The sequence below is a fragment of the Medicago sativa genome, chromosome 5 (assembly GCF_051527215.1).
Source record: "Medicago sativa cultivar Bolivia chromosome 5, Bolivia_mono, whole genome shotgun sequence".
NCBI lineage: Eukaryota > Viridiplantae > Streptophyta > Magnoliopsida > Fabales > Fabaceae > Medicago > Medicago sativa.
The window spans coordinates 77,862,247-77,875,912 of NC_140753.1; the positions used below are offsets into that span (position 1 = coordinate 77,862,247).

General features: G+C 29.8%; 1 protein-coding gene across 1 annotated transcript; it reads right to left on the minus strand.

The window, feature by feature from the left end:
- Positions 1-8,615: 8,615 nt before the first annotated feature.
- Positions 8,616-10,577, minus strand: LOC146925300 (BTB/POZ domain-containing protein At1g55760-like). Its single transcript, XM_085711002.1, has 4 exons — positions 10,343-10,577; positions 9,969-10,117; positions 9,393-9,520; positions 8,616-9,234 (listed from the first exon to the last, which is right to left on the minus strand). Exons 1-4 carry the CDS (start codon positions 10,474-10,476, stop codon positions 8,674-8,676), a joined length of 972 nt encoding a protein of 323 aa, XP_085567128.1. The 5' UTR covers positions 10,477-10,577; the 3' UTR covers positions 8,616-8,673.
- Positions 10,578-13,666: the final 3,089 nt, after the last annotated feature.

A 13,666-nucleotide genomic window follows, 5' to 3' on the forward strand; every position in this document is an offset into this window, starting at 1 on the left:
ACATGTACTTTTTTTTTTGTTGAAAGATTCTTTTACGTGTACCTAATTACCAGTTTAAATTAATACTAACCGGTAATCAAACAAGCTATATAACTAACGGATGCATGCAGAAATTAATATGATCGGAAGACACAAATCATTTTCCTAAAAATACAGACGTACATTGAGATCATATTTATAATAATAAGGGTTACTTAAGTTATCAATGCTAACACTACTTTAAACATGTAATTAAGATAAGCTACTTCCAAGTTAGCAATGCTAATGCTACTCTAAACATGTAATTAAGATAAGCTACTTCCAAGTAGTGTGACACGAAATTTAGATATCGATAATCTTTAGAGCGTTGAGTTAGGCATCGAATAAAACAAAATACAATCGGGGTATGTAATTAGAAACATCTAAAATTAATTATCACAAACCATGACAAATAATACCTATTCGGAAGCCACTGTCATTAGAATATGGTTGCCTCTTTTGCTATCTAACTTTCAAGGGTCAGGTCTCATCAATTGAAAAGGATAAATCCTTAAGATTGTTGTATAAAATTAGGTCAGAAACAACATAAAGTTATAAGCATCAAATAAATCTTAATGGGAATAAACAAGAAAGAGATCAAGAAAACTTATGGATGCTCAAAATTGTGGTGATTTGATTTCAGCAACGGGGAAGTAAATGAAATTATGAATAGTGATAACCTCCAAAATAATAAACGGAATATGACGAAGTCACTGTACTTAACGATTTATCCGTCTTATATAGTAGGTTACAGAACAACTCGAATTTATGTAGGAGATGTAACCTAGAAATGAGAATTGAAAGAGATGATGGATTTTTGTTGTTGTGTGGATATAGCTTTCTGCGTGGGATTATTTTTCAGTTTACAAATGTGCTATTGACTTCTTCCATGGTGAGAAGTTACATATATCCAAAATATATTGAGAACAATATGCCACTAACTGCATAAAAATAGGCATATACGTAACAAAACCCTTTTCAGGTGAGAAAAATAAGGCAAAGGCTGGACTGACCAAGTAAGCAAATTGAGTTAAGGTTAGTAAATTTTGAGAATAATAAAACGTGTAAAAACATCATATTTTTGTGGTAAAAACAAAATTAAATTTAATGTTGTCCCAACTAAAAAATTAGTGAATAATAGTTACCAGCAAAATTATTGAATAATTTTATTTGCGAAGATAGACGGATATATAATTTTTTCTAGGGAAAAATCACCGGGACATGAAGTGTTAATCGTGGAACATCGTGACGAGAACTAGAAGCAACAACATAGTCGATGTCGAGAGGGGTAGCACAAAATATATGTGGTGTGGGGAAGATATTGAGGTCCAACTCAAATTGGTTTTGGGAGAGTGTCTCGCAAAATATATACTAGAAATGGAGAATCGACTTAGATTGTTTTTTTAACTCACAACTAGTTACAAACCCGTGCTTCGCACGGGTTGAATTACATTTTTTTTAAAAAAAATTACTCTAAAGGAGAGATGTTCAAATTACAGAGCATTGCTATTCTTCGTAAATTTGATATTGGCTTTAAACTTCACACAAGTAGACACCATTGTGATGATTTCAGTGCTAAGAGAAATGCCTCAAATTCAAGTCCTTGTAAAGAGTCAAACTAAAAAAATTATACTTTGATGTTCAAACCGTAAGCAAACAAAGTGAAAGTACACAACACATTACAAAAATTCAAAGTGACTCTAAAATAAAATAATGTTAATGAAGTAATGAATGGAAAGAAAAACTTACTTTAAGTAACTCCAGAAAGAAGTAGGGAAAAAAACTCAAGCATAGAGTTCATAGTAAAAATAAAAGATTAAGATGTTAACTTACAAATTCTAAGCTGCCTACTATTTTTTTATTTTTTTGAAGAAAAGCTGCCTGCTATTGTATTCCAGAGATTGATATTTAGTTACGGAGTATTTTATTGGTGGCATATATACAATAAGACTTCATTCACTGAATATAATGCACAAGTCTATGTACATTCAGTGCACAAGTTATATGATGACTAATGTAACTTTAAAGGAGTTTTCACTAACATTAAATTTTTTGAATGGAGCCAGTATAGAAATAATGGAAACAATCACTAATTGTGTGATGAATATAATTTGAAAAGGAAAATCGTAGTTATATTAGAAACTCATTAAACTTGTGAAATCAGAATATCAATTAAGACATACTGATCATGAGCCTTCAATCTACTTGACCTTCAACTTTGAGTTGTTAATGTAATGAATCAGGATTTCTTGAGCTGCAATCCATTGCCAAAACTACTTAAACTGAGAATTAGGCCTAACTTTTTTAGCTATGTACAATAACTGTCTGATTGTCTGCTACTGCTGCCGCTATGTTATTCCTTCTGTTTTTCCTCATGCTCTTATCTTTTTTTGCAATTACTTTGGGATGATCTTCTCAAAAATTCCGACACCAACTTTGAGAAGGAAGAAGAATTGTCTTGTAGCAATTGAGGGTCTTTCTTTCCTCGATCAACGACTTCCAAAGCTCAAAGTCTCTAAACCGAGTTATGATATGAATTCGATCACCCTAAACCCATGAACAAAACAAAGATGCGGAGGTAAATCCAAATGCACAACATCAAACAACGTAAATAAACCATAAAAGATTTTGTAAAACCTGCGACCAAATCCTTCTAACCTTTGCATCGCCGATAATCAGTTTCACGTGCTGATTTCCATTATTTCCAATGACAGTCCACGACTCAAGCAGCCTAAAACCAATTTTCCAAATGTCGGAGTCCTTGTTCAAATCCCTGATATATTTATAATCCCTTGACATTGAAAACCCTACATAAAAACAAAGCAACTCATCACCAGACCATATTGCAACACCTCACAAACTTGTGTTAGCACTAATAATAGAATTTTTGTCGATTATTGTTGTGAAAGGATGCAGAGACACAATCAGAGGCAACAAATTCAGTACATATGATTAATCACATGTTGTTGCAAGGAAAATGACATTTTCATCAATACAAATTAGAGATTGCAAGAAATTGAGTAAATTGCTAATCAATTGAGACTGAGATAGGTAAGAATAAATAGATGAACAAAATTAGCTCGTTGTGTTTTTGCAAGACTAATAGTGGTGCACTCATTCCCTACTGTTTTTGCATCAATCACCAATTACTTCTAGATTCTTCTTGTTAAGGAATATAACTGTCAATACAAACCAACACAAATCAGTTGCAATCTCTAGTATCTATACTCATAATTACTGATACACTCTTTCAAAAAAAGGTGAATCCAAGTGACTGAACAAAGTATAACCCTTTACAGGAACCTCAACTTTTATTGTCCTCAATACATTGTGTTTCTACTGTCCTCAGTCAAATAAACCAAATCTAGAAAAAAAAAATGGCTATATCTGCGCCAAGGCCACAAAAAAATCTTGTGCATTAACAAACATCACTCCACAAAAAAGAATTATGTGCGTTGCATAATGTGAGAAGAACCAAACGTTTGAGAATATGCCAAATAAATTTTGCAAACCATGACTTGTTAAATATTAATTTGAATAGGAGAAACAATTTAAGGAGCCTGAAATAATAACATAAATAATATCAAAATAGTTGGTTTTTTCTATTTCAATTATACTCTATAACAAATTTCGTTATAAGAATGCCATATTTTTGTTGTCTTTCAAAAAAAAATAAGAATTTATATTATATGATATTATATTTGTTACATTGTTGGTGTGACGGAAACATATATGTTTAGTTTTTTTTAATAAGAAAAAGATATGCATAGTTTGTTACAATATAAAGGTGCAATATATATATATATATATATATATATATATATATATATATATATAAGTATAATTTTTTTAGGCATCTATACCGTTTTTGAAGAAAAGACATCTACAATTTTAATTTTAATTAAAATCAAAATTTTATAAAAATAATCATACGCATTATGCAACGCCGAAAAAAATTATACGCATTAGCATAACAAAAAAACAGACACACATAAAGCATTACTCTAAACGCTAATGTGTGTGTTTGTATATATTTGCGAGGTTGAAGAAAGAAAATAAAAATATTTGGTATCATTAAATGACAGCGTGAATAAAAATATTTTTGAGGTTGTGATGATCAAACGATATTGAATTATTATTTTTTTTTGAAGAAATCAAAATGAGATATATTAACAATAACGGTGATACACTTTAGCACAAGGTGTACTAAAGAGACCAAATTAAATATATAAGTGATAAAAAGATAATAAAATTCCTTTGAAAAAAAGGGAATAAAATTAAATGGAACCTCCTTAAAAAAATTAAATGGAACGGTTCCAAAAAAAAAATAAATGGCAGAAAAAACATATTGAAATATAATATTAAAAAATAAAAGAAAAGGTTCCCAACATGAATTAAAGAGAGATGCTTGTGAAATAAATTGTCGAGAAGTTGTTTTTTGAAGTAACATTCAACAACTTTTGGCCAGAGCTCATTCCATTCAATTTTATGCATTCAAAAAAAGTACCTTTTTTAGTAAATACTTAATATATATTGTATTTGGCCTAACTTCTCCTTAAAAATGTAGAGAAGTTGGAAAAAAAAACCGGGTCAAACGGTATCTTAATCTCCCACAACGGCAGTGTAGAAACAACTGAATTCAGGAGAAAAAATTGGAAAATAGTTAACAAAAAAAATTGGAAAATAGTTAAAAAAATCGGTGAGGTAACACTCAACCAAGCAACACTAAAAAAAATTATATGCATTAGCGTAACAAAAAAGCAAACATACGAACATAAAATATTACTCTAAACGTTAATGTGTGTGTGTATATATTCGCGAGGTTGAAGAAAGAAAATAAAAATATTTGGTATCATTAAATGACAGCGTGAATAAAAATATTTGTGAGATTGTGATGGTTAAACGATATTGAAATTAAATATATAAGTGATAAAAAGATAATAAAATTCCTTTGAAAAAAAGATAATAAAATTAAATGAAACTTGCTTAAAAAATTAAATGGAACGGTTCAAAAAAAATAAAGTTAAATGGAAAAAAAAAACATATTGAAATATAATATTAAAAAATAAAAGAAAATGTTCCCGGCGTGAGTTAAAAATAGGTCCTTGTGAAATAAATAGTCGAGAAGTAGTTTTTTAAAGTAACATTCAACAACTTTTGGCCAAAGCTCATTCCATTCAATTTTATGCATTTAAAAAAAGTACTTTTTTTAGTAAGTACTTAATTGATATTGTGTTTGGCCTAACTTCTCCTTAAAAATGTAGAGAAGTTGGAAAAAAGCCGGGTCAAACGATACCTTAATCTCTCACAACGGCAATGTAGAAGCAACTGAATTTAGGAGAAAAAATTGAAAAATAGTTAAAAATATAAAAATTGAAAAATAGTTAAAAGTTATTAAAAATATAAAAATTAAAAAATAATTAAAAAAATTGGTTAGGGGCAAAAATGGAAATTCATAGGCCATTGGTGAGTTGGCACTCAACCAAAGCCATGAATTATAAAATTACCAAATTACCCCTCCTAGGGGCAAAAATGGAAATTTACATGGCATCAATTTTAATAAATAGTATATAGATTCCTCTCTTGAAACTCATTATATTAAGATAATTCAACTGCAAAGTTGTAGAATAACAATTATATGTGAAAAATGAAGATACGGTACATACATGCATTCATCTCTTCTACCCGCTATTGCTCGCCCTCTTCAGATTTTAAAAAGTTGGAGAGAGTATAGTTATCAAGGAAAAGCAAAACAAAAATATATTTTTTTTCTTCCCAAAAATGATAGTCATTCATTCAAATTAGACAAACAAAATTATTGAATAATTTTATTTGCGAAGATAGACGGATACATAATTTTTTTTCTAGGGAAAAATCACCGGGACATGAAGTGTTAATCGTGGAACATCGTGACGAGACCTAGAAGCAACAACATAGTTGATGTCGAGAGGGGTAGCACAAAATATATGTGGTGTGGGGAAGATATTGAGGCCCAACTCAAATTGGTTTTTGGAGGGTGTCTCGCAGAATATATACTAGAAATGGAGAATCGACTTAGATTGTTTTTTTAACTCACAATCCCTCTCTTGAAACTCATTATATTAAGATAATTCAACTGCAAAGTTGTAGAATAACAATTATATATGAAAAATGAAGATACGGTACATACATGCATTCATCTCTTCTACCCGTTATTGCTCGCCCTCTTCAGATTTTAAAAAGTTGGAGAGAGCATAGTTATCATGAAAAAGCAAAAAAATAATATATTTTTTTTTCTTCCTAAAAATGATAGTCATTCATTCAAATTAGACAAACGCATATATATCATTAAAAATTCAAGATTTTAAAAATTGAAAAAGATGAATCATCAAACAATTTTGCAACAGCTAAGCAACATAATAGTGCCTACAAATATGATAAAATAAAAGTAATTATAATATTCATGTTTTCAGATTTGTAACATTGATGTCCAAGTCATCATCAGATGTTGGAACATGTGTGGAAATTGAGTAAAAAGACTAAACACAAATTCCCATGTTGGGTAGAACTAGTGTTGTGTGAATTGAAAAAAGTGGAAGTCCCACATCGGATGGAACACACACATTAGTAGTGTTTATATAGTGGGGGTGTACCTCTAATTAATGGGGGTACATAAGCACTAGAGAAAAAATATATATTGATATATATTTTATTATTTGGAAATGATAAATTAAATAATTAATTTAATCATTATTAGAAAGTGCTTTCTTAGTCCCCAAGTTTTGCTAAAATATTTTGGTACATAATATAATATATTTTTGTACTAAATTTAATATATTTTAGTACACAATTAAGATATTTTTGTACTAGATCTAATATGTGAATTACTTAATCGCAAAGTAATAAAGAAATATGTTACTTGTTCCCAAAGTTTCTCATATTACTTGTTCCCAAAGTTTCTCACTTATTAGTTGTGAATTTTCCCTATAAATAGAGAACTCACATAGTGCATTCCACACACCGAAAAGAATTTCATTGAGTTGTCGGGAATTCTTTTCTTCTCTTCTCCCTCCGACTTGTGTTAACAAGTTTCTTCTGCTTCTACTCCTTTCTGTCCCTTTCGGTTTCAAATAGAGCGGTTACGTACCGTATCGAGTGGCTTCGATCAATCGATTGAACCATATTTTAAGAGTGTTCTTAAGACCATAATCCCTTCTTCGGTTTAATGTCCCTTCGGAATTAAGAGTGGTCTTAAGTTCATAGTCCCTTCGGAATATAGAGTACTATTAAGATCATAGTCCCTTTCGTAATAATAATGTCCCGTCGGAATTATGAATGATCTTAACAGTATATAAATTATTTAAATATTTTTCTATTTGAGGAGAAATGGTGGTATCACCATATTTGAGTGGTCGTAGTACCATATTGAAAGTTTGGAGAACTTAAAGGTTAGAATGGTGGAAACACCATATTTGAGTGGTCTTAGCACCATATAGAATGGTAATAATACCATATTAAAGTGGTTTCAGTATTAAAGAGTGGTCTTAGTACCATATTTGAGGGTGTATATCTCGAACGGTTTTCTACAGTGCAGTAGTTAACCGCACAGTTGTAGCTGAGCTTGTTTTATCCCGGAGGCGGCGTGGTTGATAGTCTACCTTGCACAATTTTGGGTAGTGCCACGAAACGTCTTAAAGAGAGCGACCTGGTCGTGACTCAACCTAGTAACAACTTCGGTAGATAATAGAATTTGGAAATCCAAATACAACAGTTTGGAAATCCAAAAACAACATCAGATATGTAATGAGTTGAAGTGAATATGTCAATCTGAGCCAACAAACACTGTTCAAAGATGGAAACATCAACAAAAATTGCTCATGACGATGACCAAATACAAAGTCGCACAAGACAACGAAAAAACACAACACTTACTAAAACTTAAAATAAACACAAAAAAGAAGAAGCAAATATATATGCGGATAACCACTTATTTAAATAAAAAGAGAAAAAAACAGCTGAGGGTGATTTCATGCAAAAAATGGCCAAAAACCACCTTAAACGATGGAAGAATGAAAGGAGAGAAAAGTTGGGAGAAGCAATATTTAATGTATCTTTATTCAAGCAATTGTGTAGGATATTGTAACATCACAAATTTTTTAAACTTAAAATTAGTGCATAAACGGAAGCATTCTTAAGAGTAATTTTTTTTGAGGAACGAAGCATTCTTAAGAGTAATTAAAAGTATTAGTGGTTTAAACATATATTAAATTAGAGCTAATACTATCCAATGGATAAAATAGGTAAGTATCAAAACATAGTTGATTCAATGGGATAAGTGTTTAATTAAGATATAATTTAGGTCGATTATCCTATGGAATAGATTGGAGGAGTCTTTACTATCAATCATGATTAACTTTTCCAAAAATTTAGGTTTCTAAAATTATAATCCCCTTATGCTACAACGCACACAAATAAATTTTGTATTTTCTAATAAAGCAAAATGCAACATATTGAATTGTAAAAAGAATAATATGTACACATAGGGATAAATGTTAAACTCAAAAACCAATATTTAGAAAACAAGAAAATTAACTATTTTAGTTGTCTACATTGAAATCAAGAAGAAATCTCTTAACAAAAGTTTTCAAAACTGAAAGGTACTCAAACCTAGTTTAACTAAGGAAGAAATTCACGGAAAATTTCGCAAATTACATCATCATCTGCCAATTTTAGGAAGGCAAGAAAATCATCCCAGATTTCATGTATTTTACCAAATTCCACTAGATATTGAGCGCAACTAATCTTCAAGTAGGGCAATTGATAGAAATATGCAGCATGGAGCCTCTCAAGTATATTTTTTCTGTTGATATCTTCTTGAAGATTCTTTTCACACTCCTCTCTCAAGTCACTAACGCCGTATTTCTCAGCAGCAACCAATAGCTCGAAACTATGATTCACAAGTTCTTCATCGTCGATGTTGTCATATAGATAATCTATGAATGCTTGACAAACTTCAGGTGACATATCTGAGATGTTAATAACAGACATGTTATTCTCCTTAGAATCTTGTGCAAACATATATTCAAACATAGGTGACCGGGCAGCAAGAACAGCTAGATGAACTCTTATGATTTTATCCGATGATACGAGCTTGATTGTAGCGTCTGTGTGGATACTTTCTCTTAACATTCGAACAAGGGTTGTTGATCTTTTCCTAGTTGAGTTAGTTTCTCCATCCTTCATTCAAAAAATTTAAACAAATAGTGAATAACATGAAGTAAATTAATAGTAACCTAATATCAATACTAAAATTATAAAAGTGCAACATACATACTTCATGATTATATCAATATTAGTAAGATACTTGAACAAATAAATTGATTGAATGCACGTACATTTGGGTTTGCAGTCTTGAGATCTAGGAATTCAACTTCAACACAGGATGTTGTAACATCAGGTAGTCGAACATCAAACTCCCAGTTAAATGCATCAGTTTCACTGGTGAAAAGCTTGTCTTTTTCTTCTGCATCATTGTGGAAAAGAGGAAGACAAATTATAAACTTATATATACCTATTTAACCATATGTCTTGTTTTATTCAATAACACCAAAAACAACATTTTCATAGACAAAGATTTTTAGGTATATAATTGAAATAATGACAAGTCCAACTCATAGTCCCTATTCATATAGATATAAGCATTTTTTTAAAAAAAATTTAAAAAATATTTATTTTGATTAAAATTATAGGTATATATGTTTGTGGCTTTCAGAATGTAACAAATTAGGTTAATCTTTTAATAACGATATAACAAATCAAATATAAATTATCATCTTTTCAATAACACAAAATATATAGCATTTTATAAGTAAATTTGTTTAAACCTTAATGATATAATTGAAATAATAAAAGAATCCAACTCATAATTCTATAAGTAAAGCATGCTAAAAAGAGAGAGTCGATTTTTTTACCCGTCTCTGCGAAGGTTATTCCATTTTTTCCGATAGAGTCAAGAATACGGAATTTGAAAGATGCAATTGGTGGATTATTTGTGGACTCTTCTGCATATAATTTGATAGTAACCGGACTGGAAAGGGAATCCCTCGAGAATGATATGTGCCTTTGTGTTGGGAAGTAAAAAAAAAAAATGAAAAACTTAGCAATTTATATTTTCACAAATTTACACGTAAATAAAATATAAACTTTAACTATTACCAACGTTATGATGAATAATCGGATACCAGACCATATGATTTTTATGATTAGAGTCATATATGAATTATTGTCAAAATTAAAATAAAATAATGTATTGTCGAACTATAGAAGAGAAAAAGAAAAAAGTTACCAATTCCATTTAGATATCTTGAAAGCTTCGGATGTGTGGATAAAACTGTGGGGAATCATATTCATGCTCTTAAAGCTGAGTCTCCATTGAGCGACGTAACCCACGGATTCCACTTTGAATGGAGAGTAAAACATACCGCAATTCAGCTTACTCAAATTTTCTGTTAAACTTATATGATTATTGTGATTGAGGAGGTATATATATATAAGGGTACGTGTGAAAAACCGAAAACCTTATGGTGTTTAGTTTTTGCTGTAATGATTATTGTGATTGAGGAGGTGTATATATATATATATATATATATATATATATATATATATATATATATATATATATATATATATATATATATATATATATATAGGGTACGTGTGAAAAACCGAAAACCTTATGGTGTTTAGTTTTTGCTGTAACAACCTTGATTCACGTAACAAAATTTATTTGAAAGATTTGAAACATAATATCGCTTGATTCAATGCCAAAATAACTCTTTTGGATTGTTTTATTTTGTTATTTTAATTATACCCTTAAACAAAATTTTCTATAATAATGTTATATTGTTGGTGTTATTAAAAAAGATAAGAATTTTTGTTATATTTCTTGTCATTGAAAAATATAAATATGATATATTGAGTTTGTTACATTTAAAAGTCACAAATATCTATATGAAAAAATTTATAAAAAATATCGTTAGAAATTACAGGCAAAATTTCTGTAAAATATCGTTGATATTCTACACGCGTTAGCTCAATAAAAAAGCTTGAAGACAGACACGTAAGTGCCTGTCTTTTCGCTAGTATATTATTATAAAATTAGTAAATACTTTTAAATATGTATTCGGTTTCGATCAAAGGAAAATAATAACAACTTTCATTTTATTTTCTTTGAGGAAATTTATGCATCGTTTGGTGTGGCTTTTTTACACTCTAAAAGCTACTTTAAAACTAAGTTAAAATTAAGGGCTTTAAGAAAGAAGTTAAAATTGTTTGGTTACCATTTATTATTTTTAGTTTTACAACTATTTTTAAGTTAAAAGTTGTTTGGCAAAATATTGTACAAAGCTTTGAATCTAATATGTATAGTTTGTTACTAATAAGTACTCCGTCCGTTCCTTTTTAAGTGTCGTTTTAGAATTTTAACACAAAAATAGCGAAGTGTATTTTTGCACACTTTTTTCCTATTATACCCTCATTTTAATCCACTAATAATTACCTATTTTTCTCACACACTTTATCTTTCCAATAAATTTAACATGTAACAAACAATTGTTAGTTACTACTCTCTTTCTCCAATAAATTCCAATTTTTTTGCGCGCTTTATCTTTCTCTCAAAACAAACAATTTTCAATTTTCTAAATATTGTGCATATCTCTTGAAATTTTTAACAAGTACTACTCGTGTTATTTATAGAATTTTAACTCTTCATGGAACTATTATCATATGTAACAAAATTTTATTTTAGTTTGAAGATAAGAAAGAAACAAATTTTGTTTTAAAACAAAACAAACTAACTTTGTTAAAAAAAAATAGTTTTCCAAATATATAGCATTAATTAGTTTTATTGAAAAATATAAGAATAATTGACAAAGGGTATAATTGACAAACCATACTCTTAAAAATACCAAAACGACAGTTAAATAAGAACGAAAAATTCATCTTAAAAAGACACATAAAAAGGAACGGAGGGAATAGTTCTAAAGTAGCATTCAATAACTTTTGGTCGGGGTAACACTTCAGTGACTTTGAGTTCAATGACTTTGGTGACTTTGTCTCTATCTCTCCTAACCAATAATTATCTCTCGTCACAATAACTTGTTTTAATCACTCATCTATCACAGTTGAATAAAAAAATTAGGCCAAATATATCTAAACAAAATGCTATTTTTTGTGGTCTATTGTTTGGGTTTGTTTGATTTGCAGTTTCTTATCGGACTTATTCGAATTTAAACACACCTAGGTCTACCACCTCATTTTTGGACAGAGGACCATCATCATCCAAGAAATGGTTCATTGGTTTTTGATGGGAAAATGACACATCGTTAAATGTTAGTGTCATCTCTCCAATCAAAATATGGAAGCTCGACCTCTCCTTATGCTACCTCTTAGCAAATGTTGACATCAAACAGTGGTAATCTACGACATAGCTGACATGCATCAGCCACTAAAGACCTCTATGCTCATTATTCTTATGCAAATTCTTCACCTTCTTTCCGTTATTCACACACTTTAAATTGGAACACAACTACAACAATAAAAACAATACTTAGCGGCTCACGAGCTTTTTTCTCAAACTCCACCACCACATACATATACAATGCCACGACATGAATGAATTTTTGAAAGCAATGGCGTTCATTGTGGTGATTAGTTTAAATATTTTAATTCACATTGTAAATAATGAGGTGAGGTATTATATTGGAGAGTATATTGAGGGAAAGAAAACCTTAATGCCAATCGGGAATTAAAATGGGATGCACTTAGAGGTTGAATGATCAACACCAAATTTTTATTATTTGGTAGCTAATTACATCTAAATTTTTACTGCTCCCAATTTTCAAATAATGACAATGTCAAAAGTAAACTCATGAATAAAGAGATAAAAAAAAAAAAAAAAAACTGATATGGTTGGTGATTTATGTGGAGGGAATGAAAGCTAATGAAAAAAAAAAAAAAAACCCTCATTTGCCATTCAACATCCATTTCCATAGCAATATTTAGGTTTTTTGTATGGAAGCAATCCTTATGTTCTGATTAAGTTGTTTTAATAAATCTATTAGAATAATTATCATTAGAAAATTGGACTTTAAGATCATTGATAGGTTCTGATATCATCTTAAAAATCGTGGCTGGTTGGGTCTAACGCAACTTCACAAAATCAGTTTGAGGTGAAAATTGCCCAAAGTTATAAACATATGTTTCTTGATGTGCAAGATTCTCGAGGTCCAACTTTTTTAATGATAATTATTCTAATAATATCATATTCATGGTCTTTTCAAATAAATATATAAAATTAGGCATTAGAATAATGACGACAACCTTGTTAGAAAAGAAAAACGATAATATTTATTGAATAATAGGAGCTCAAAGGTAACAAAATAAATGTTGTGTAAATGTGTAATGCACATTCATTGTAATATCCCGCGTAATTTTAAATAAATTGTCGTATCAGTACATGTCAGAACGAAAATAATTTTCAAAGGATTAATTATTTATTGAGAAAATCGACGATATTTGGTAAGTTTCTCGTATTACTATTCCAACGGACATGAGAAATTAAGTGGTTACGAATTAGCGGAGGATAATTGTGTCTTTTCCCTTGAAGGGC